Consider the following 26055-nt stretch of genomic DNA (forward strand, 5'->3'; position numbering starts at 1 on the left):
AAGGCTGGGCACTGTGGCTCACACCTATAATCCCAGCACTTTGGGAGACCAAGGCAGGTGGACCACTTGAGCTCAGGAGTTTAAGACCACCTTGGGAAACACAGCAAAACCCTGTCTCTACCAAAAATACAAAAAATTAGCCAAATCTGGTGCTGGCCATGGTCCCAGCTAGTAGAGAGGTTGAAGTGGGAGACTCTCTTGAGCCTGAGAGGTGGAAGATGCAGTGAGCCGAGATCATACCACTTCACTCCAACCTAGGTGGCAGTGAGTCTCCAAAAACAAAATCTCCATCTTAATAAGATTCCTAAGACCGGTTCTCAACCTTGAATCCCCTGGAGAGCTTGCCCGGCCTGGGTGCCACCCCAGTTGTAATTGGCACGAGGAGGCCTCACCCATTTAAACGTAGTCATTCAGTGACGGAACACTACCCTGACAGAGTACCAAACACCCAGCTCTCATACTGCTAAGAGGTAACTTTTTAGAACCTGGGGGAGGGAGGGAGGAATGTGACACCATTAACTTGAGAAGTTTTTTCTCTTTGAAAAGCAAGTCACTTCTAGGCATTTACTCCATAGAAACACTGTGCACTTTTGCACCATCGTGAAATGATATGAAGTGGTCACAAGCTTTATTCAAGTCAAAGGTCCCCTGATATGAGATGAAATTACAGTATACCCACATATGATGAAATGCTAGTTATCTGAGAAGGAGACACAGAAAAACAACCAAAATACCCTGTTCAGGTAAAAAAAAAAAAAAAAAAAAAAAAAGTTGCAACACATATAAAAAGGATAACTTTTAAAAAATGTTAAATATTAGTATATGCACAGGGAACACGCTGTTTTGAAAGGGAAGTATAAAAGACCTATCTTTTAGATGTATTCTTTTTATAACTTCTGGTTTTCTGTAGATTAGAGCTGAAATGCTCTTAGAAAACACATGGAATAGGCCGGGCACAGGGGCTCACGCCTGTAAACCCAGCACTTTAGGAGGCCGAGGCAGATGGATCACCTGAGGTCAGGAGTTCGAGACCAGCCTGACCAACATGGTGAAACCCTGTCTGTACTAAAAACACAAAAATCAGCCGGGTGTGGTGGCGCAGGCCTATTGTCCCAGCTACTCGGGAAGCTGAGGCACAAGAATCGCTTGAACCTGGGAGGCGGAGGTTGCAGTGAGCTGAGATTGCACCATTGTACTCCAGCCTAGGTGACAGAGCAAGACTCTATCCCAAAAAAAAAAAAAGAAGAAGAAAAAAAGAACACATGGAATAAAGAAGAGTCTTAAAAAGGTTAAAAATGTAACTGATAATACTGCAGTAATAGTACAGTGACATGGGGAATAAAGGAATCTTGTATCTGAAGAACGTGAGCCCCTTTAAACTATCAGGCCCAGGTCAGGCATGGTGGCTGACACCAGCACTTTGGGAGGCCGAGTGGGGGGGATCACCTGAGGCCAGGAGTTCAAGACCAGCCTGGTCAACTTAATGAAACCCCATCTTTACTAAAAATACTAAAATTAGCCAGGTGTGGTGGTACACACCTGTAATCCCAGCTACTCAGGAGGACGAGACAGGAGAATCATGTGAGCCCAGGAGGTGGAGGCTGCAGTGAGCTAAGATCACACCACTGCACTGCAGCCTGGGTGACAGAGAGAGACTCCATCTCAAAAAATAAATAAATAAATAAAAACTAAATTATCAGGCCCAGAGAGGCGTTAGAATGAAACTATAGTCAGGTCACTCTCTCCCAAGCTAAATAATTACCTCTTGAAACCAAGTATCTATCAAATGCCATACACCCTACAGTTCAACAGTATACAGCCAATCACTAACCAAGGTTAGTTCTGTAAACCAATGAGAATTCCTGACAAACAACTTTTGTAATCACCCCTTCACCTTGTGTCAGTAGAGGGCATAAGAGCAGCTGATCTATCCTTTTTTCTTTAAAAATGTTCTCTGGAGAACTCTCCAGGGCAACCTGGAAGTGTGTCCTGAGCTGCAGTCCCCAGCCTTGGCCCACCTAAACATTCTGTATTAATTTTGCCTCAGCTTCTTCTTTTTAAGGTTAATACTCATCACAAAACAGACATCTGAAATATAAGCTTTATTTTAAATTTAAAGAAATATTGAAAATAAACATTTTTTACAAATTATAATCAAGCACTCAAACAATTTAGGAATGTTAAACACTAATTCTTCATTCAAAATAATGACATCCATAGAATACAACCCTGGTGTTGGCCAATATAAAGTTTACTTAATGTTAGTATTTTACATACATTTAACCATTAATCCTTCCTAAAATTCAGTAAAAATGATTTCATTTTATAAGGTGAAGCCTTTTATGTAATACCCCAGAGATAACTTTTTCAAATATGAAACACTTATACCAGTGAGGAAATTATAAAAACATATATAAATTATACTGAAGAACTTGATTTAGAGGCTGTTTGTATATAGATGCATTTCACTTAGAAAGTACACATGCACATCAAAACACTTTCACTGAATATATATGCCATTACATTCTCTTAGTTACATTACAAAGCAAATGGCAGGGTCAGAAACGTTGTTCTATTATGTATCAACTGAAAAAAACATATATTCCAAAAAAAAAGTTTTTGAAGACTCATGGGAGTGGAATGTGCCCGCATTAAGGACAAAGCTTTTACAGGACCACCTGTCTCCAGCTCGCTCTGAAAACAGCTGGCTACCCTCAGAAAGACAAGATGGACTTGTTAATAATTTCAATGGACTCTCGAAGCTCATCCTCCTTGATCACCAGCGGAGGCGCAAACCTGATAATGTCACCATGGGTTGGCTTGGCCAGAAGTCCATTATCTCGAAGTCGTAGACACACCTTCCAAGCATCACAATCTAAAGAAAAATAGTAAAATATACATGCTCAAAGATAAATGTTTAAACATCCCTTGCCATATGTATGGGCAAAGTGCAGCCTGGCAAAACAAAATTCCCAGAACTTGCTCAAATAAGGGAAGCTTGGGCTGGGAGTGGTGGCTTACACCTGTAATCCCAGCACTTTGGGAGGCCGGGGCGGGTAGATCACAAGGTCAAGAGATCAAGACCATCCTGGCCAACATGATGAAACCCCGTCTCTACTAAAAATACAAAAATTAGCTGGGTGTAATGGCACGCACCTGTAGTCTCAGCTACTCAGGAGACTGAGGCAGGAGAATCGCTTGAACCCAGGAGGTGGAGGTTGCAGTGAGCAGAGATCGCGCCACTGCACTCCAGCCTGGTGACAGAGCAAGACACCATCTTAAAAAAAATTTTTTTTAGATAAAAAAAGAAGGAAAGCTTGGAGTTGCAAGCTTGGTTTGTTTTTACTCCTAAAAATGAAGTTACTTTTCACTTTTCAGCAAGCACATAACTAGGTTTGAATGATATGATTAGACATATCATAGTGTTTCATAAATGAAAAAGATCAGGCCAAAAAAAAAGACAAAAGTGCTAAGACTGCTGTATTAATCACACAAGGAACTAATGCAAAAGAACTTGGGTATGGGCTGGGCACGGTGGCTCACACCTGTAATCCCAGCACTTTGGGAGGCCGAGGTGGGCAGATCACGAGGTCAAGAGATCGAGACCATCCTGGCCAACATGGTGAAACCCCACCTCTACTAAAAATACAAAAATTAGCTGGGCGTAGTGGCACATGCCTGTAGTCCCAGCTACTCAGGAGGCTGAGGCAGGAGAATCGCTTGAACCCAGGAGTAGAGGTCGCAGTGAGCCAAGATCACGCCACTGTACTCCAGCCTGGTGACAGACACTCGAGCCCCACAGAGCGAAACTCTGTCTCAAAAAATAAATAAATAAAATAAAATAAATAAAATTTTAAAAAAGAAAAAAAGGAACTTGGATATGATACAGATGATTAACTAACATAAAATAGGCAATACTCAAAACCCAGTGAACACTACACATTCTGAAAAAGGACTCGCTTCCTGAGCTCAACATTTTATGGCAACGATTCTCAACCTGGCTACACATCAGAATCGCCTTAAAGGCTACTGCTAATGCCCGTGCCCCACCCCAGATGCGTCAAATCAGAATCCCTGGGGTAAGGCCAGGCTTTGACTCATTTTTTTAAAAAGCTCCCCAGGTGATTCTTTAAGTGCAGCCAAGGTTGGGAGGTTGGAATAGTTGCTTTAAAAGGAAGAGTTATCACAAGAAAATCCAGCAAGGAACACTTAAGGGTTATAATGGATGTACTAAAACACCCAATTAAGTGACAGCCAGCATTACTTTTATTACTGACACCATCACTGTCATTCATGTCATCATTACTGCTGCTCCTATAACCTCTACTGACACAAAGCATGAAAGCGAGGGAGGGAAGGATAGCAAAGAGGACACTTTCTAGTCCAGACTCACCAACAAAAAAACTTGAACTCTCTAAATACTGCCTGACTAACTTAAGGCAGAAAAACAAATGTCTTAAAGGAACAAGAGTCAAATTAGTTAAATGTGCCTTCATTTAGAAAAGAGCTATATTTTTAATACTCTTAATGTAATTATAAATCAGACAATAATCTATCTAAAAGGCTTGGCCATTTATGTCAGTCAACCGTTTCAAACAGAACCAACAACCAATTAAAATCCCAGTGTGGCTGGGCACGGTAGCTCATGCCTGTCATCTCAGCACTTTGGGAAGCCGAGGCGGGCAGATCACGAGGTCAGGAGATCGAGACCATACTGACCAACATGGTGAAACCCCGTCTCTACTAAAAATACAAAAACTACCTGGGCATGATGGCATGTGCCTATAATACCAGCTACTTGGGAGGCTGAGGCAGGAGAATCACTTGAACCAGGGCACTGGAGGTTGCAGTGAGCCGAGATGGCACCATTACACTCCAGCCTGGCGACAGAGCAAGACTCCATCTTAAAAAAAAAAAAAAAAAAAAAAAAAACAAGTGTAGCTGGGCATGGTGGCTCACGCCTGTAATCTCAGCACTTTGGGAGGCCACGGCAAGCGGATCACAAGGTCAGGAGTTCGAGATCAGCCTGGCCAATATGGTGAAACCCCGTCTCTATTAAAAATACAAAAATTAGCCAGGCGTGGTGACACGCACCTGTAATCAATCCCAGCTACTCAAGAGGCTGAGGCAGAGAACTGCTTGAACCCAGGAGGCAGAGGCTGCAGTGAGCCAAGATCGCACCACTGCACTCCAGCCTGGAAGACAGAGCAAGACTCCATCTCGAAAAATAAATTAATTAATTAAATAAAATACCAAGTGTATTTTAGGTCTTTCTAAAAAAATTATCTTGAGTAAATGTTTTATCTCCTTACCTTTGGTTTCTTTAATAACAATAGCGTTTAACAATCCTTTTCCTCTTACGGCAGTTACAACATCAGAAGGTAGTTTCATGAGTTCATTTCTCAAGATAATGCCCAATTTTTCTGCATTTTCAGCAAGATTTTCTTCTTTTAAAACCTACATTTAAAAAAATTATATAAATGTTAAGACTGTCCTTTTTTTTGTTGTTCTTTGGAGGACAACGGGGACTGTAAGCACAGGAAAAACATGACTAAAGACCAGAGGAACTTAACTCTCATTGCTATTTTTCAAAGCCTGTATTAATTTCTAATTAAACATACACTAGCTCAGAGCCTTGCCTTTGTCACAAATCTATTGCCAATCATTCATGGTAAAATAAGGATTAAAGATTATTTAATCCAACTCACATACTGTCATTAATTGAATACATCAATGGAGGAAATGTAATTCTTAAACTGCAATAGTTTCTTCCCCTCCACAAAGATCTATCCTCAGAGATTACATAATAATTGCATGCCTTCAGCAGGCACTTAAAAAAATCAGTCTGAAAACATTATAAATCCACACTTAAAAGAAGACTTGCTTGCTAAGCAAAAAGACAGGGCTGGCAGGTGGGTCACAGTTGAGAGTTCTGTGAGGGCCAGCCAGGGCCGAAGAACCCAAAGCACCAGGTGTCTGTGAACTCAGGAAGCCCACGGAGGAAATCCAGTCTACTAGGCCAAGTTTAAATTACTTTTTGAGAATATCTTGTTCCTAAAATTTTTCCTCTGTACTTCATGTTTTCTAATATTTGGCATTCTTATTGAATGTCTTATTATACCAGTGGGCCCAAATTAAAAATCACTTCAACATTGCTTTAAAGAATAGACACGGTGTGGCTGTGTCAGCTTTTACCTCAAGGGCTGCGATGGCCACTCGGCAGCCTAGTGGATTGCCACCGTATGTAGATCCATGCTCCCCTGGTTTAATGGTCAGCATTATGTCATCATCACATAGCACTGCCGACACCTGAAAGACGGTCAATTCACCACGTCATTTCTCAGCACTAAGCATTCTACTAAGCATTCTTATCCCCAGAGTCTCGCTGTCACCCAGGTTGGAGTGCAGTGGCGTGATCTCAGCTCACTGCAATCTCTGCCTCCCAGACTCAAGCAATTCTCCTGCCTCAGCCTCCCAAGTAGCTGGGATTACAGGTGCCCAGCACCACACCACACATGCAATTTTTTTTTTTTTTTTGTAGTTTTAGTAGAGATGTGGTTTCACCAAGTTGGCCAGGCTGGTCTCGAACTCATGACCTCAGGTGATCTGCCTGCCTCAGCCTCCCAAAGTGCTGGGATTCCAGGCGTGAGCCACCGCACCCAGCCAAGAAGCTGATATTTAATGACTTCAACAAGAGTTTACATCAGCCAGCCTAAAACTACTGGCAACAAACTAAGTCATACCCTAAAACATTACAAATACTTCAGGTACAAATGGCACAAAACAATATACTTTTGCAACTAAAAGAGAAAAGCTATTTCTGCAATGATGTAATTTCACAATTCCTTCCAATGTCGAGATGAAATGCTTTGTTTAAATGCTTAAAAAACAAAGCTGAGCAATTCTTTTTAGCAAAAGTTTTGTCTATTCAGCAAAACCATCTATACTTCAGAGACTTCTGATGCAGTAACAATTACTGGCTCCGAAAGGCAAACCCAAGACATGAACTACAACAAACATTAATTTTTTCAGTCTCTATGTTCACCAGTCATGGTTTTAAACAATTAGTAATATGCCATGCTTCTGAACACTGGAAAAAAGGACAGGAGTCTACAGGAGTCCTTTGAGGATAAATTGTTCCCACCCAAATCCAGTGTCATAGCAAATTCCAAGGCACACTCAATTCTTCAGGCAATAAGTAAGTGGGTCACACACTGGTACCTTAAATGTTTTTATTACAGATATTCCAAGTGGCCTACAGCACACTTGGTAAAATCAAACCATCTGAAAGGCATTATTGTCACAATCAGCTGATGTATAAATACTTCAGGGGTATATTTTACAAGAGTAGGAAATGGAAAGGGGGGGGACATGAAACTTACAGGGTATAAGCCTCCAGAAAGGGCCTTTCCAAGGAGGACTATATCAGGTCTGACATTTTCATAATCAACAGCCAGCCATCTACCAGTTCTGGCCAATCCTGTCTGTATTTCATCAGCAATAAACAGAACCTATTGGGGAAAAAAACTTAACTCCATTAGTGATCATTTTCATTTCCACAGGGAAAATTGCCATCTTTATTCCACTGTCCCCCTACCAACAATAAATGTGTAATTCTGATGTGCCCGGATTTGTAAAAATGTTTTAACTACACACACAATTTCAAGACTATTCTATGAGAATCCTGTAGACTCACCAACTATTTCCTTTGTCAGGCCACTGTCTCCCTAGAGGCCCATTCTGCCCTGCTCTGCACAGTGAAAAGGTGCTGATGCAAAGCTGAGGGTTTTGTGTGGCTTTTCTGGACATAACTACCCTCTGGGAACAAATTAATTTATTTGTTTATTCCACAAACATTTAATATGTGACAAGAGGCCGGGCGCGGTGGCTCAAGCCTGTAATCCCAGCACTTTGGGAGGCCGAGACGGGCGGATCATGAGGTCAGGAGATCGAAACCATCCTGGCTAATACGGTGAAACCCCGTCTCTACTAAAAAATACAAAAAACTAGCCGGGCGAAGTGGCGGGTGCCTGTAGTCCCAGCTACTCGGGAGGCTGAGGCAGGAGAATGGCGTGAACCCGGGAGGCGGAGCTTGCAGTGAGCTGAGATCCGGCCACTGCACTCCAGCCTGGGTGACAGAGCAAGACTCCGTCTCAAAAAAAAAAAAAAAAAAAAAAAAAATATGTGACAAGAACTCTCAAATGGTAAACAAAGTACACTACTATCAGCCCTGGGAGAAAGGAGGAGAGAATACAACAAAGGGCTTGCAGGGGCTCACAGTGAAAGGTTCTTAGAGCAGCGAGGAAGGAAACGCTGTTAAGGCCAAATCTGCAGCTCTGCACAGGGCCCAGGACAAGGCCAGAGACAGGAAAAAGTCGTTTCTAAGCACTAGAAAGTACTTAAGCTCTCAGAATGCCATCGCCCTCTAGTGGAAAGTAATTAAAGGGCAGGAGCCCATTCAGTCTTATCACAGGCAGCAAACGTGACAACCTGGTGCCTGGTGCAGAGCTCTCGCACTCCCATTAGGTAACCTGGATCCGGAACAACAACGCCTGCTTCACCCTGAATTGGTTCTACCATGAACGCGGCCACATTTGGATCCTGAAGAGCACGCTGCAAAAGAAATAGGAATAGGTTTTAATAAATCTTCTTTCTACCACACTTGGAAATCTGAAAGCATACACCACATGTATTTTCTACGAAGTATGCAAAACAAGTTTTTGCACTAACATAAATTCTGACTTCACAAGAATTTGAAGTGGAAGACTTCAAATTCACTGCCATTCAATTATCAGAAGCTCCAAACACTTCACCTTTAAGTTACACTAGCCTACATTTCCTTTTTTGCCTCATTCTGTTGCCCAGGCTGGAGTATAGTGGCACAAACAGGGCCCACTAAAGTCTCAAACTCCTGGGCTCAAGGTGATCCTCCTGCCTCAGCCTCCCAAGTAGCTGCACACCATGCCCAGCTAATTTTTTATTTATTTTGGTTTTTTTATTTTTTTGGGGGGATGGAGTCTCACTCTGTCACCCAAGCTGAAGTACAGCGGCACGATCTTGGCTTACTGCAGCCTCTGTGTCCTGGGTTCCAGCAATTCTTCTGCCTCAGCCTCCCAAGTAGCTGGGATTACAGGCACGCACCACCACACCTAGCTAATTTTTTTTGTATTTTTAGTAGAGACAGGGTTTCACCATGTTGGCCAGACTGGTCTCAACTCCTGACCTCAAGCAATCTGCCTGCCTTGGCCTCCCAAAGTGCTGGGATTACAGGCGTGAGCCACCGTGCCTGACCTTGATTTTCAAATTTTTTTGTGGAGACAGGCTCTCCCTATGCTGCCCAGGCTGGTCTTGAACTCCTAAACACAAGTGCTCCTCCAGCCCTAGCCTCCCAAAGCACTGGGATTACAGGCATGTACCACCATGCCCAGCCTGTTTTCTAATATATAAATGTAGTATAAATTAAATCTGGCTGGGCACAGCGGTTCATGCCTGTCACCCCAGCACCTTGGGAGGCCAAGGTGGGCAGATCACTTGAAGTCAAGTGTTCAAGACCAGCCTGGCCAACAGGGCGAAACCATGTCTCTAAAGCAAATAGAAAAGTGAGTTGGGTGTGATGGTGTGTGCCTGTGGTCCCAGCTACTTGGGAGGCTGAGGCAGGAGGATTACTTGAACACAGGAGGCGGAGTTTGCAGTGAGACGAGATTGTGCCACTGCACTTCAGCCTGGGCAATAGAGTGAGACTCTGTCTCAAAAAAAGAATTACTTAAATTAAATCTAAAGTAAATAGCCTTTTAAAGCCAACTTAAGGCTTTCTTTAAAAGCCTTCCACTTCCACTTTAAAAAGCTAGCTAAAAACAGAAATTTTATCTAGCAAGTAAGCAGGTACACCCAAGTTAATTGTTGTTTTTTTTTTTTTTTTTTTTTTTGAGACGGGGTCTCACTCTGTCACCCAGGCTGGAGTGCAGTGGCCGGATCTCAGCTCACTGCAAGCTCCGCCTCCCGGGTTCACGCCATTCTCCTGCCTCAGCCTCCCGAGTAGCTGGGACTACAGGCGCCCGTCACCACGCCCGGCTAGTTTTTTGTATTTTTTTTTTTAGTAGAGACGGGGTTTCACCGTGTTAGCCAGGATGGTGTCGATCTCCTGACCTCGTGATCCGCCCGTCTCGGCCTCCCAAAGTGCTGGGATTACAGGCTTGAGCCACCGCGCCCGGTCCAAGTTAATTGTTATGAAGGACACACATCTAAAGCAGCTGGCGGGCTGTTCAGAGTAGATCACAGAACTCAGCTTCCTCTGTGTTGGAAACTAATTGCTCGCTACTGAGAACAAGTCTGAAATCGTGGCCTAACTTAAGTGAGATAAATTTGCATTACTGTCATATAATGTATTTAGAATTCATATATTCAACAGCTTTAATTTCTATTCACAATGAGCTAAGCACCGTGACGCTAGTGAAATACCTCCAGTGCAGGCAGATCATTATAGGGAATGATGTCGAATCCCGGCATAAATGGTCCAAAACCATCGTAACTGGTCGCATCTGTGGAACTGGAGATAGCAGACAACGTCCTACCCCAAAAGTTTCCATCTAGAAAGGAGAAACAAACAGCGATTATTTCAAAGAAACCCAAAATTCAATAAGCACTATCCCCACAAAACACCACAAGAAGTTTGACTCAAAAAATAAATCAAGGACTTGCCTTAGTGCACCTTCCGTGGGCTTTCAATTGTTAAAACAAAGTCTGATATTAAACACCATGGCTCCTATGACACAAGACCACTAGGTCTGGCCTTGTAATTCCTATTTTAGTCTTTTCTCTCTACTGAGCCTCTTGACTGGAATATATAGCCTCTGCAGATAGATAACTTACTTTTCTTTCAATAATCCCCAACCCAGTAACAAGCCCTAACAATTGAGGTAATTGAGGTCTTCAATGCGAGTTTTCTAGAGAAGGTGCATTTATGATACTGATATGAGAAAGAGAATATCCTTCACAGACAATTAGCAGCTTTCCTTTCAAAACTCCAATACTGCAGGCTAACAACAGAATGCATTTCCAATTTCATTTGGAGAAAAGATCTTCAAGCAATCCAAACATGTTTCCATTTTGCCTTCCTTGATATTATAATCCTTTATGATGCTAAATGACAGAGGTTTCCCTTTCTTCTGGAACATTTTTTATCCATTAATAACGGTGACCGAGGATCTACTATGTGAGGCATTGTTTTAGATGTTGGGGAATAGGCCGGGCATAGTGGCTCACGTATGTAATCCCTGCACTTTGGGAGGCTGAGGCGGGCAGATCACCTGAGGTCAGGAGTTCAAGACCAGCCTGGCCAACATGGTGAAACCCCATCTCTACTAAATATACAAAAATTACCCAGGCACAGTGGTGCACACCTGTAGTCCCAGCTACTCAGGAGGCTAAGACACGAGAATCGCTTGAACCCAGGAAGCAGAGGTTGCTGTGAGCCGAGATCGCACCACTGCACTCCAACCTGGGTGATAGAGCAAGACTCTGTCTCAAAAAATAAAAATAATAATAATAATAAAGATGTTGGAGAAGCGAGGTGCGGTGGCTCACGCCTATAATCCCAGCACTTTGGGAGGCCGAGGCAGGCGGATCACCTGAGGTCAGGAGTTCAAGACCAGCCTGGCTAACATGGCAAAACTCTGTCTCTACTAAAAATATAAAAATTAGCTGGGCGTGGTAGTGGGCACCTGTAATCCCAGCTACTCAGGAGGCTAAGGCAGGAGAATCGCTTGAACCCTGGAAGCGAGGTTACAGTCAGCCAAGATTGCGCATTGCACTCCAGACTGCAGACTAAGTGACAAGAGTGAAACTCTGTCTCAAAAAAAACAAAAAAAAAAATGTTGGGAAATAGATCAGGATTACAACTGGCAAGATTTCTGTCCTCAGGGAGCTTCCTTTCTAGTAGGGAAAAAACACCTAACATAAACCAGTAAAGTGAGCTGGATAATTTCAGAGAGGGTTAAATTCAAGAAGGAAAGACACCATGTAAAATAACAGAGAGGTTGGGAGTTTGTGACATCATGAATGTTTTTATCTTCTTACCATCTCTGCCAGCAGCAACTCAATTAATCAGTGCTGGATTATCGTATTTTGGCTTCATCTTGTTTCTAATTACTATTCTTACAAAGCCTCTTTCATCAGCATCCCTTACCTACAAGTAATCTCTTCTTTTACTTGTCCACAAACAATAGCACATTGGTTTTGACTAGGTTTGTTTAAGAAGAAATGCACTGATTAGACCATAAGCCTATTTTCTTTCCCCTGCCTAGCCTCAGGAACCTCATCCTCGGTCACTTACCCTGCAGGTATAAGGGACTTACAGTTAGGGACAGTCTTCCTCTGCCTCTCCACCCCACTGACTCACCAGCTGCTTTCAATACTCAGGTGAAAACATCTTTGCACCCTTTGCTATTAAGAAAGAGACTGGACATAGTCTATAAGAATGAAAGTCACCAGAAACACCATTTTTGTTTGCAAGAGACAGTTATGTTGTCCTACAATGAAAGCACAAGATTTTTAAACGGCAAGTTACAGAGTTTTGCAAAGATTTCTTCTTTGGGAATACCAATCTGTCCCCTCAAATACCAATTACCTCTGGCCTTCAGTTGAACTCTGGATTCTATTACGTTATGGGGTTTATCATTTAACTGCATGTGTTCACACGGCAGAATATTTAATGATTTCAATGATCACAAGAATGAACTTTGACCATTATAGCGACAAATCTATACATACCTGGTTTTAAAAAAATAAAGCTTAAAAAACAAGTGAACATCATATAAAGAATCCAACAGTCAAACTACATCTACTCAATTAATTATTAGTCTCCCTAACCAAAATTCAAGTTATTCCTTTCAACCAGTCCCAGAAGCCTAACAAGGGCAACTCCAAGCCTCCTCTTTCCAACAGCTTCTAAGAGGAACATGGCATAACAGCACCTCCAATATCAAGATTCAAACCACACTCTATGTAGGCCATGGCCCCACACTAACTTCACCCAACCCCAGCACCCAACACAAACCCTCCACCAGTAAGACTATCTAATTAACTGGATAACTGCTATAAAAAAAATCTGACAGGCAAATGAGAGGAATAGGGAGTTCAGAAAGAAAAACCCATACATGAAGAAATAATCTCCAAGAACAGGAAATCCCTCATTAATTGTTATGAAACATTCAGCAAATACGTACCATGTACTAGGCAAAACATATTACAAGTATTTCATCAGTAAATTAAAACAATAAATTATATGTTTTTTATATATAAAATATATAAGTGTGTGTGTGTGTGTGTGTGTATATATATATATATATATATTTTTTTTTTTAATTTAAATAGAGACAGGGTCTCCCTATGTTGCCCAGAAGGCTGGTCTTGAACTCCTGGGCTCAAGGAATCCTCCTGTCTTGGCCTCTCAAAGTGCTAGGATTACAGACATGAGCCACCACGCCTGGCCACAGTAAATTATATTGTATGTTTCAGTCATAGAAGTTAATATTTAATTTCACATACCTGCAAAAACAATCTTTGCTTTGTATTTCTGAATGCCCTTCACGGTATAGCCCCACCTACGAGCCAGTTTACAGGCAGTCTCTCCAGCCTCCACTCCTATCAGGAGAGAAAAATGTTCGGATTTTTTAAAATGTTAAACTATCAAAAAATAAAAAGGTTATTTTTGAGGGTATTTAACAAAAAAAGGAAATGTTTTACCTGTATTCATAGGAAGAACTTTCTGGTAGTTGAAAAGTTTAGTAATATACTCCTCATATTCACCAAGTACGTTATTATAGAAAGCTCTAGATGTTAAGGTCAATTTGTCCACTTGACTCTTCAGAGCATTCACAATCTTGGGGTGACAATGCCCTTGGCTGACAGCACTGTAAGAACTCAGGAAGTCAAAATATTTTCTGCCTTCTACATCCCATAAGTAAATACCTAAATACATAAGAAAGGAAAATTATTTTAGACAATTACTATGTGGCATGAAGTCCAAAGATTAAGAGTGCTAGCAAGCCCGCTGAATACCTACATATGAACCTCTATTTATATATTTGTAGTTATATATATATATAGTTATAGTTATATGTAGTTATATATATATATGTCGTATTTATATATTTGTAGTTAAAGCTTGTTTTAGCTCAGGCATAATAAACTTTGATTTGTAAGGAATTATTAAGAATTGTATTTTGTCTGCCTGGCTTCAAAATACACATTTAACAAAAATAACACAAAAAGGTTATAAACTCTGGAGTAAACCTTTACCTAATTCTAAAATTTAGGACCCAAAATTAGAATTTAAGAGGAGAAGTTAGGCCAGGAGCCATGGCTCACGCCTGTCATCCTAGCACTTCGGGAGACCAAGGCAGGGATCGCTTGAGCCCAGGAGTTCCAGATCAGCCTGGACAACACAGCAAAACCCTTGACTCTACAGAAAAATGCCGGGCATGGGTATGGTCCCAGTTACAGAGATTGAGGTGGGAAGACTGCTTGAGCCTGAGAGGTAGAGGATCCAGTGAGTTGAGATTGTGCCACTGCACTCCAGCCTGGGCACAAGAGCAAGATCCTGCCTATAAATAAAATAAAATAAATAAATAAAATTTTAAAATAAAAAAGCAGAAGTTATACATAACAGACAAAAATTATGAGAAATCGTCTACAATAACCCTTAGGATGGAAAAAAAAAATTGTAAATCATGTGTCTGATAAGATCTAACTTCCAGAACTCTTACAACTCAATTTCAAAAGGACAAACAACCCAATTTAAGAAATGAAGAAAGACTTGAATAGCTGTTTCTTCAAAGAAGATATACAAATGGCTAAGAAATACATGAAAAGATGTTCAACGTCACTAATCATTAGGAAAATGCAAGTTAAAACCACAATGAGATACCATCTCACACTCCCTGAGATGGTTATAATTAAAAAAAACAAGTTTTGACAGGATATGAAGAAATTGGCACTCTCACACATTGCTAGTGGGAAAGTAAAACAATGTTGCCGTGTCATGTAATATGAAACAGATTTTCCATAGTTCAAAAGAAGATATGTCTATAATACTGGCACCAAATAAAATACAGGCAGATGACAAAAATGTGTGATACTCTTATATTGTCATTTTCTGGTACAAAGCTAAGTAATAAATTTTGGTTTTATTTGGTTAAGGCTGTTATTTATTCCAAATTGTAGATTAAATCACCATTTGGCAACTATCACAGTAATCATTTATTCAGGCAAGAATCATTAGTGGATGCTAAAATTGTGTGTAAAAGTTCATGAGTAACTGGGTATTTACAGAGTTTTACACTCTGTCCCCAGAAGATACTTAACACAAAGGGAAAGAAGACCAAGACAACCAAGAAGAATTGAGGAACTGTTCTGGGTTAAAGAAGACTAAACATGACAACTGAATGCAACTGCAACTCATCGGAGGTTTTTCTTTTGTTATAAAAGAGAACAAACAACATCTGGATTAGGTCTCCAGACTCACGGTGCTGTACCAGTGTTAAGTTCTTGATTTTTACAATTACTCTATGGTTATAAAAGAGAAAGTCAGCTGGGCACAGTGGCTCACACCTGCAATCCCAGCACTGTGGGAGGCTGAGGCGGTAGGATCACTTGAGACCAGGAGTGATCTCAACACAGGCAAAATCTAATCTCTACAAAAAAAAAATACTTGGGAAGCTGAGGTGGGAAAATCATCTGAAGCCAGGAGTTCCAGGCTACAGTGAACCATGATCGCCACTGTACAGCACCACTGTACTCCAGCCTGGGCAACAGAATGAGACCCTATCTCAAAAAGTCATTGTGTTTTAGGAAAGACACACTAAGTATCTATGGGTAAAGAAATGTCATGTGTCAGGGCGCGGTGGCTCATGCCTATGATCCCAGCACTTTGGGAGGCTGAGGTGGGTGGATCACCTGAGGTCAGGAGTTCAAGACCAGCCTGGCCAACATGATGAAATCCCGTCTCTACTAAAAATATAAAAATTAGCTGGACGTGGTGGTGTGGGCCTGTAGTCCCAGCTACTCAGGAGGCTGAGGCAGGAGAATCACTTGAACCCAAGAGGTAGAGGTTGTAGTGTGCCAAGATCACGCCATTGCACTCCAGCCTGAGCAACAAGAGTAAAACTTCTTATCAAAAAAAAAAAAAAAAAAAAGAGAGACGTCATGTATGGCCAGGCATGGTGGTTCACACCTGTAATCCCAGCACTATGGGAGGCCAAAGCGAGTGGATCACCTGAAGTCACAAGAGTTGGAGAGCAGCCTGGCTAACATGGTGAAACCCCATCTCTATTAAAAACACAAAAATCAGCCAGGTGTGGTGGCACGTGCCTGTAATCCCAGCTACTTGGAGGCTGAGGTGTGATAATCGCTTGAACCCATAAGGCAGAATTTGCAGTGAGCCAAGATCGTGCCACTGCACTCCAGCCTGGGTAACAAAGCGAGGCTCCATCTCAAAAAAGGAGAGTCATGTCTGCAACTTCCTCTCAAAACAGGTCAGAAAACAATGTACAATATGCAGGCGTGGGAGGAGAGAAAAGAAGGGAGTGAACACACTAAGACCAAAGCAGTAAAACGTTAGCACTTGGAAAATCTGGGAGAAGAGTAAAAGAAAAATATTAGTACTACTTGTTACGTTTCTTAAGTCTAAAATTACGCCAAAATAAAAGTTAAAAGAAAAAAATGACAGCAATATGACTGTACTTTCCTTATTTCTCTTGTATTCCCTCTTGGTAAGGTCCACATGACAAAGACAATGGTTCCTCTTTGAAGCCTCCATAGCACCTAACACAGCAGCACTACACACTCAATAAATGAATTAACTGGCCGGGTGCAGTGGCTCACACCTGTAATCCCAGCACTTTGGGAGGCCAAGGTGGGAGGATCACAGAGTCAGGAGTTCGAGACCAGCCTGGCCAACACGGTGAAACCCCATCTCTACTAAAAATACAAAAATTAGCCGGGTGTGGTGGCGCATGCCTATAGTCCCAGCTACTCAGGAGGCTGAGGCAGGAGAATCGCTTGAACCTGGGAGGCGGAGGTTTCAGTGAGCCCAGATTGTGCCACTGTACTCCAAACTGGGTGACAGAGTGAGATTCCGTCCCAAAAAAAAACAAAGCAAAACCAAAAAAAAAGAATTAACTGTGTCTGCAATATATACATTAAATACATCTGGAGAAATGTATATTGAGAAAATATGGAAGCAATTTTTTTTAATAAAAGGTTTCAAGAAAAGGGAAGAGACGGATTAATTTGAAACGTACCTTTTCCTCTCTCCACGGCTACAGGTAAAGGATGGTAGTTGTGCGCACCATACTTATATTCCCTTTCAAAAATGTCTTCAGAGGTTGGAGGGCCTTGGACTGTTTTTTTAGTTGCAACAGATGTAGCAGAAGCCACTGAAGAATGAACTCCGCGACTAAGTACAGCAAACCTCTGCAAATGTGCTAGTTTGGAAAACATTGTGTCCTTCAAGCAGAAAAACCAGATCTGTCCAAAGAAAAGAGAATGCATTAAGAGTGAGAATCCTTGGCTTATGCCTATAATCTTAGTACTTTGGGAGGCTGAGGCCAGAGGATCACATGAGCCCCGGAGTTTGAGACCAGCCTGGGCAACATAGCAACACTCCATTACCACAAAAAATTAAAAAATTAGCTGGGTGTAGTGGTGTGCACCTGTAGTCCCAGCTACTTGGGAGACTGAGGTGGGAGGATTGCTTGAGCCTGGAAGTTGAGGCTGCAGTGAGCTGAGACTGTGCCACTGTACTCCAACCCGAGAGACAGAGCAAGGCCCAGTATCAAGAAAAAAAAAAATAGCCAGGCGCAGTAGCTCACATCTGTAATTCCAGCACCTCGGGAGGCCAAGATGGGAGGATTGCTTGAGCCAAGGAGTTAAAGACCAGCCTGGGCAACACAGTCTCTATAAAAGAAAAAAAAAGAGTGAGAATCTTGGTGGTTTGTGCCTGTAGTCCCCAGCTGCTCAGGAGGCTGAAGCAGGAGGGTCACTTGAGCCCAAGAGTTTGAGGCCAGCCTGGGCAACAGAGTGATACCCTGCCAATCAGTCAATCAATCAACCAATCAGTAAGAGTAAGACTCTTTCCAGAGCTAATGAACTGTGTGTTAACTGAATACCTACTAAACACTAAGTATTTGTTAAGCGCCTACCACAGTTCAATACCATCAGGCACGATGCTATGAGACAGCTACAATCGTAGGGCAGAGACCAGAGGCAGGGAAACCAAATCAGAGAAGACTGCCAGAGACTAGGCATGGGGCAGGAGACAGCGGGACTGACAACTCGTTTGTCCTTCTATATGGAGAGTGAAGCAATTAAGGTAGAATTTGGTTTCTACCAAAATAAAAGGGACCATCCTAAAATAAAAACAACAGGTGTGGAGAGGAAAAAGTTGACTTCTGGGGTATGGGAATTGCTTAACACCAAAGATCTAAACTACAAAAAGTCAAATCTTTTTTTTTTTTTTTTTTTTCCGAGGGTGGAGAGGACAGGGTCTCACTCTGTCATCCAGGCTGGAGTGCAGTGGTATGATTACGGTTCACTGCAGCTTCAATCTCCCTGGCTCAAGCAATTACACGACCTCAGCCTCTCTAGTAGCTGGGACTACAGGCGGGCACCACCACACCCAGCTAATTTCTGTATTTTCCATAGAGATGGGGGTCTTGCCATGTTTCCCAGACTGGTCTTGAACTCCTGGGCTCAAGCAATCCGCCCACCACAGCCTCCCAAAGTTTTCGAATTAAAGGTGTGAGCCACTGTGCCCAGCCTAAAGTCTTTTATTTAGCCACAAATATCTAAAACTTCTGTAGGTCAAATTTATCATAAAGGTGACAGGCAAAAAGACTAGGAAAAGAATGATAACTTATAATAGCTTTAAAGTGTTCACAGTAAGTTGAAATAGACCAAACACATACATACGTACATAAATATACACATACACACACACACACACACATATATATAAGATTCCCAAACAAAACAATCTATTCTGCTAGGATGGTTGTTTCTACAAAACTTATCCTCAAAAAATTGTAGCATAAAAGCTATTGTTGGCCGGGTGCAGTGGCTCACGCCTATAATCCCAGCGCATTGGGAGGTCCAGGCAGGCGGATCACCTGAAGTCGGGAGTTTGAGACCAGCCTGACCAACATGGAGAAACCCCATCTCTACTGAAAATACAAAATTAGCCAGGCGTGGTGGTGCATGCCTGTAATCCCAGCAACTCAGGAGGCTGAGGCAGGAGGATCGCTTGAACCTGGGAGGCCGAGGCTGCAGTGAGCCAAGATTGCACCATTGCACTCCAGCCTGGGCAACAAGAGTGAAACTCTGTCTAAAAAAAAAAAAAAAAAGCTATTGTTAGCAAAAGGTAACTGAGAACTACAGAGTGTCAAACTACAAACTACAATCTGTTACTTGTATGAGCCTTAAAATCTAAACATTACTGAGCAGGCTGGTGTTTGCCCTGCCACCCCATCACATAAGGCAGAGTCAGGGCTACTCTCTCAGTCATCCCCAGCCCTAAAACCAGCCCCTCCACAAGGCTTCACACACCTCTTTGTACCCAATTTACCATTAAGCATCCTGATAAGCCATGAAGTAAAAACTAAACTATGAAAGAAACTAACAATTAAAAGGAAATTAGAGCACGTGCATAGGAATCGCCTCTGGAAGGAAGGAAAAAAAAAAAAAAAAAGCTTAAAGATAAATTCATGATTAGGAGAAAGTTGCCAAAAACTAGGCATACTTATTCTATCTATACTTACTTTCTAAAAGACTAGTTCATTCATGTTTCAACAGAAGTCTACCAATGACAAGTCAAACCATGTATAATCTCACAGCACTCTTGATTTGAGCTGCCATAGCAAAACATAATACTTGGAGTTTGGCTTACTTCCCTTTAAACTTGGCACTACCCAATAAATCCAGCATGTTCAAGAATTTGCAATTACTAAACAAAATCCAGCACTCCAGTTTGCCGAAGACTCACCAACTATTTTTTCTTCCCACGGTTCAGACCGGAATACAGATTTTAACCCACGATCCAGGGATGGTCTGCAGAGAGTCCAAAATCTCCTGAAATAAAATGCAGAATTATATGCAGACTCATATTTTTCCAAGAGGAAGGTCCATAACTTTCATCAGACTTTATCTCAAAGGGGTGGGTACCAACAATCAAAAAAAAAAGTGATGTAAGAATCATCAAACTGGAGGTAGCTGCTAGCGAAAATGTCTAATCGTACCATACAGAGCTTCCCCAAAATACTACTGCGAAGTCTAAAATACTCACATATGATTTCCTTCTTGAGCTCTTTATGCTTTACTCAGTATGAATTGTTTGATCAACTAAAAAATTAGAACATTAATTTTGGCCTATCAAATTAGCAGTAAAACACTCAGGCAATGCTTAGTGGTGCTCTAAACTGAAACAACTTTCTAGGGCCAGGCATGGTGGCTCACGCCTATTATCCCAGCACTTTGGGAGGCCAAGGTAGATCACTTGAGCCCAGAAGTTAAAGATCATGGGGAGACCCTGTCTCTATAAAAAATACAAAAATTAGCCAGGTGTGGCGGCGTATACCTGTAGTCCCAAGTACTCAGGAGACTAAGGTGGAAAGATCTCTTGAGCCTTGAGTTCTGGGCTGCAGTGAGCCACGATCTATGCCACCAGCACTCCAGCCTGGGCAATAAAGTGAGACCGTGTCTCAAAATATATATATATCTTGAGATTATCTAAATTCAACATTCTTATTTTATATAAAAGTTATCTGCACAGCTAATTTCCAACAGAAATGGAATGAAAAATTCATTTACCTGTCAAGTTTAGGCAGTTTTATTAAAGAATAACTGGTGACAAAATAATAACATTCAAAACATTACTAATACTCATTCTCAAGGTTTTTGCTTCTTTTCACTTACAGATGGAGTCTCAGCTATGTTGCCCAAGTTGGCCTCAAACTCAAGGGATCCTTCTGCCTCAGCCTCAGGAGGAGGTGGGACCACAGGCGTACACCACTGGGTCAGCTATTCTTAAGGTTTTTAAGATGAAGTCTGGATATTTAATTCGACTGGGAAAGGTCAGAAACTAGATGCGCCTTGACATATCAAAATCCTGTAAATGCATTTCTATTAAAGAACCTTTTGTGTTCAAGTTACTGTGCTTGGCACTGTATGAGAAATCTTACAGCAGAATTAAGATGGACTTGAAAATAGCCAACATCAATAATATCCTCTTCCCCAGAGGTTTCAAAACCAGGAGAATCAAGTGGAAAATACAGAGTTTGGAGACCAGGATTTTAAATTCTGTCTGTGGTTCTTAAGAGCAACTCTGGGTGACGCTGTCAATCTTTCTGAGCTTCAATTTCCCCATTTGTAAAATGAGGTTGAAGCGTTACTGAGGATTAAATGGGTTAATGTTATTGTGCCAAATCCAGCACAAAATGGCCACTCAGTTCCCTTTTGCCCTTAAAACTAGCCAGTTTCTGAAATATCAGAATCAACAGTGCCATGATTTCTTTTTAAAACTGTTTAAAAAGACACACACACACACACCATTTTTCAGTTGATAAAAAATTAGAAAACACAGACAAGAAAATTACCTGCAATTTTACACTTGCATGATAACCATTAACATTTGGTTATTTTTTCTAGGCATAATTAGCATCCACATTAGCTTTTTTTCACCCTTCCCTACAGAAGTTACCATTTAAGTGCCTCCTAAAGACTCCCCGGGACTGTGCAGACTTGTAACGGGTCCTAACACTTCAGGCCACTTGTTTTTATGCCTGTAAGTCTATACTCTAAGCTCCTTTAAAAAACAGTAAAATTCATTTTGCATTCCTAGAACCTAGCCCAGGTTGGGCATCCTGTGGGCCTTTGTCAAATAAACGAGGTCAGTCTTACTTAGGACTCCTGAGGGAGTCAAGGTAGCAAGTGATCAAGACTATGGGATCACCTATCCCTGACCAACTTGAGTCTAACTCTAAGAGGGGGTGTTCACTGTCTGACCTCATATAGAAGAACTCATCTCTTCATCAAGAGTTTACTTCATTAGATCTAATGGCCTTTAAAGGTCAAAATAATGTGTTCCAGGTTGCTATCATGCATCTACCTGAGGCCCATACTCAGGTCCCGGAAATGAGAACAAATTGCTCTTGGCAAGCTAGAATTTTAACACTGAAGGTTTCATCCACATAATTAACAGAGTCCTTCAGGCTACCATTACTCTCTCCATCTAGCCTATCCATCTACATTAGAACATACCTACAGTAGAATTTCCACAAAAGGCTCCATTTTGAAGTTAATTTAGCCTATGCTCTCAAAAACTATTTTCTTACTCTAAAAGAATAGTCAGTGTAAAGTCATCCAAAAGCCACTTAAAATATTCAACTTGAGGAGTAAATTTGTTCTTGCTATTTTGACAAATATTTACGCTTCCTGAGGTAACCATTCACAAACACAGGCCTTTAAAAAAAAAAAAAAGTTCTACCAACAGAAGTCTCTTACGTAATCAGTATTCTGGCTAAAATTCAAGTCAAGTGCATCATTGGCAAACAACTAGTTTTACTACTCAGAAAGGATTGGGGTCAACTACAGCACATCCTCCACACACATCCAAATTCGGTGCTTTCATCGCTATTTGGAAATGTTTGAGATTTGACTGGTCCTCAAGAACTCACTAAAGGGCATAAAATATGCACACAAATAACTGTAATAAAGGCAAGCTATGGGATAATACAAATTAAGACAGTTGCTTTGAAGGAAAAAAAAATGTCTTTTAAAAATGTTTACTATTTAAAGTTATACTGGGTTTTTCTTTGGGAGGGGGGATGCAAAACTAATCTTAAACACCATGAAAAACTGCAAACCCAAAACTATAATCTTTTTTTTTTTTTTTTTTTTTTTTTTGAGACGGAGTCTGTCTCCCAGGCTGGAGTGCAGTGGCATGATCTCAACTCCCCGCAAGCTCTGCCTCCCGGATTCAAGCAATTCTCCTGCCTCAGTCTCCCGAGTAGCTGGGATTACAGGCGCGCACCACGATGTCTGGCTAATTTTTGTATTTTTAGTAGAGATGGGGTTTCACCATGTTGGCCAGGCTGGTCTCAAACTCCTGGCCTCAGGTGATCCGCCTGCCTGGGCCTCCCAAAGCACTGGGATTACACAGGTGTGAGCCACCGTGCCTGGCCAAAAATAAGCTTTTTAATTTAACTCTTGTTTTTATGAAAAGACTCATCTAAAGACAGAACCAGGATACTCTAATGAAAGGAGTCTATTGTTATTTCACATGGATAAGAGTGATGGATTACAATCTAAAGAACAGTTCCGGGGTTAACTGAAAGAACTAGCTTATCCACAGAAACCCTTTCAATCCCAGACGAAGAAATTTAGAATTTAGAAACTGAACATTAGTCATTTCTTAAGGTAAAGCCACTTCATTCCAAAGTCACTCTCTTCTCCCCCTTATCACCATAATTTATCTAAGAAGTAAAACAACACCAAAAAGGTAAGATGTAGAGTGACAAAGGAGACGGTGGGTCACAGGGCGAGTGCCCAGGTGACTTCGGGCCTCAGTCCTCTCGCCAGCAAAGGGTGGAAAATGACCCCTCCCGTCCGGCCCGGGAAGGCGACCGAGGAAAGGCACCGGTCAGGCCCATTTATTGATGCCCAGCAGGATTTGCAAAAAGCCCTCAAAGGGAGGTTTTCATGCTGAAAATCCTGTTGCCCCCCATTCCCCACCATCTAATTAACCTGCACATTACTGTAAAGAAGGTTCTGCTTCCGTAATTTTCTTTATTTCGACAGAAGCTGGAGAAAAAAAACCATAGGCTGGAAGAGGGGAGCGATGGGCAGGCCGATCTGCAGGGCGCAGAAGCAGGACAGGAGGACCCAGCCCTCCAAGGCTGCATCAGCGTCCCCGCCGCGTGACCAGGGCCACCTGTTTACTGCACGTCCCCAGAACGCAGCCTCCCCGCCGACCCCAGGAACCGAGAGTGCCCAAAGGCCTCCTCCCCGGAACCCCGGGGCGCCTCGGGGTCTCCGGGCCGGGTGAGCCGAGTCCTGGCCTCCACAGGCCGCGAGCGCAGGGGGCGGCGGCTCCGCCTGGTCTGGCAGGCGGAGCTGCCACATCTTCAGCCTCTCCCTGCCTCCCGCCCCACCCGCCCGCCCGCCAGTCGGCCGCTCTGGGCTGGAACCAGTACTCGGGCCTGCAAGCCGTGGGGCGCCACGCCCCTGCCACCTGAAGATGCGCGACTGCCGGCGACTCCAGGGCTCCCGGGTCCGAGCCGCCCGCAGAGTAAACCGGCCGCGGGAGCGGCACTCGTTCCCCGGCCGAGGCCCAGCGCGCCCCGTCAGCCAGCATCCCCAGAACCCCGGCCGCGGCCACCCCGAGCCCGCCCACCTCCCCCGCCGCCGTCAGGGAACCCCGGCCAGGGCCCAAGCCAGAGCCCCAAGACTGCGGCGCCCGGGCGGTACCTGACGACGCCTGACTACAACCCGGGACACGCGGCGTCTACGAAGCGCAGCGGCGACGCCAGCGCGTCACTGCAACTTAAAGGCTGATTCCGTCCCGCCCCCAAGTCGCCCTCGCCGCTCATTGGCTGGGGCGGAGGGCAGGGAACCAATCGCGTGGCCCCCGTCCTCCGCCCCGCCTGCTCCGCCGCGCATCAGGGATCTTTGCTCCGCCCGCGGGTTGGATCCGCGCTCGCGCCTCCTGAGCCCGAAGGCCTGTCTCTGAGCTCAGGCCCCTCGGTCGCCTCCTCTGGCGGGACGAGAAGGGTCATTGTCCGCCCTTGCCGACTAGAAGACTGAGGCCCGAAAAGGAAAAGTCTGTTGGGCCCCCTGCGCGGGCCGGGTGTGGCTGGAGACCGAGAGACGTGAGGCTGGACCGCCCGCCCTGTGCTCCCAGAGGGAGGGACCAGCCCCAGCTCTGCCCCAGCCACAGCTGCGGGAGCCCCATGCCCTTGAACCCTGATGCGCCGCGCAGCTTAGTTGTGCCTCTGAATCCACCTCCAAAAGTCGTCGCTGCCTGTGGAAAACACACTGCCCACCTGTTCGCAGCTGCTGTCAGATAATTGAGTGGCAGCAACCCACTCAGAGTACAGGTTTGCCTGTGGTGCCCTCTGCAACCGATTATTACATTCAGAACACAAAATAGATATTCCGGGACAATCTCATGTTAGAATTGGAAGGGACTTGGATTTCACTTAGCCCACAACATTTATGTTAAATATTGGAAAACAGAGACCCAGAGAGGGGAAGCGACTTAACCCAGTCATCCAACAGTAGGGGCAGTCTGTTCCTGTGTGCCCCTCGGCACCCCTCTCAGAGGGCAGGCGCCGGCAGCTGCTGGCACCACATTCCATTAGACCACAGTGACCAGTCAGGGGCCCAGATGGAAACAGAGAACACACTCCAATGTGAACATTTCCTAAAACGTGGTGGTGGGGGCCCGTGGCTCACGCCTGTAATCCCAGCACTTTGGGAGATCGAGGCAGGAGGATTGCTTGATCCCAGGAGTTCCAGACCAGCCTGGGCAACACAGTGAGACCCCGTCTCCACAAAAAAATTAAAAATTAATCTGGTGTGGTGGCACACCTATGTTCCCAGCTAATCCAAAGGCTGAGGTGGGAGGATCACTTGAGCCCAGGAGGTTGAGGCTGCATAACCTATGATTGCACCACTGCACTCTAGCCTGGGCAACAAAGCAAGACCATCTTAATCAACCAATCCATCAATCAGTGTAGGCAAGTAAACCACAAGGGATGGAGAAATAACCAGGATCTCATGCACCAGGGAGGGCCATTATCCACCCTAGGCCTAACGGCCTCCAAGAGGGGTTTCCAGAATTCCAGAACCCAAAGAGAGGAGTGTGGGAAAGGCTATCTGGTCACCAAAGTCATCAGCAACTGCATGGGAAGGAGCTGGATAATGAGCATCTCTTGTCAGGCTTCCACATGGGCTGAAGCCATTAGGAGGCCAGAGGCCAGGGGAGCCCTTTAAGACAGGTCA

At 43.4% G+C, this 26055-nt stretch overlaps 1 protein-coding gene across 1 annotated transcript; it reads right to left on the reverse strand.

Moving 5' to 3' along the window:
• Positions 1-2087: 2087 nt before the first annotated feature.
• On the reverse strand, positions 2088-24570 carry OAT (ornithine aminotransferase). Its single transcript, XM_005566681.4, has 11 exons — positions 24520-24570; positions 20039-20124; positions 17301-17526; positions 13744-13968; positions 13546-13641; positions 10459-10586; positions 8491-8613; positions 7383-7511; positions 6196-6309; positions 5313-5457; positions 2088-2875 (listed from the first exon to the last, which is right to left on the reverse strand). Exons 3-11 carry the CDS (start codon positions 17497-17499, stop codon positions 2715-2717), a joined length of 1320 nt encoding a protein of 439 aa, XP_005566738.1. The 5' UTR covers positions 17500-17526; positions 20039-20124; positions 24520-24570; the 3' UTR covers positions 2088-2714.
• Positions 24571-26055: the final 1485 nt, after the last annotated feature.

The sequence above is a fragment of the Macaca fascicularis genome, chromosome 9, assembly GCF_037993035.2.
Source record: "Macaca fascicularis isolate 582-1 chromosome 9, T2T-MFA8v1.1".
In the NCBI taxonomy this organism is placed as follows: Eukaryota; Metazoa; Chordata; class Mammalia; order Primates; family Cercopithecidae; genus Macaca; species Macaca fascicularis.

Bases quoted from the DNA above. Each gene is read 5' to 3' on its own strand.
- OAT (XM_005566681.4), bottom strand. From the start codon at position 17,499: ATGTTTTCCAAACTAGCACATTTGCAGAGGTTTGCTGTACTTAGTCGC. The intron at 13,642-13,743 runs GTAAAACATTTC...CTCTCCTGATAG, and splicing joins AGTTCTTCCTATGAATACAG to GAGTGGAGGCTGGAGAGACT. The intron at 5,458-6,195 runs GTAAAAGCTGAC...TTTTAAATGTAG, and splicing joins TGGCCATCGCAGCCCTTGAG to GTTTTAAAAGAAGAAAATCT.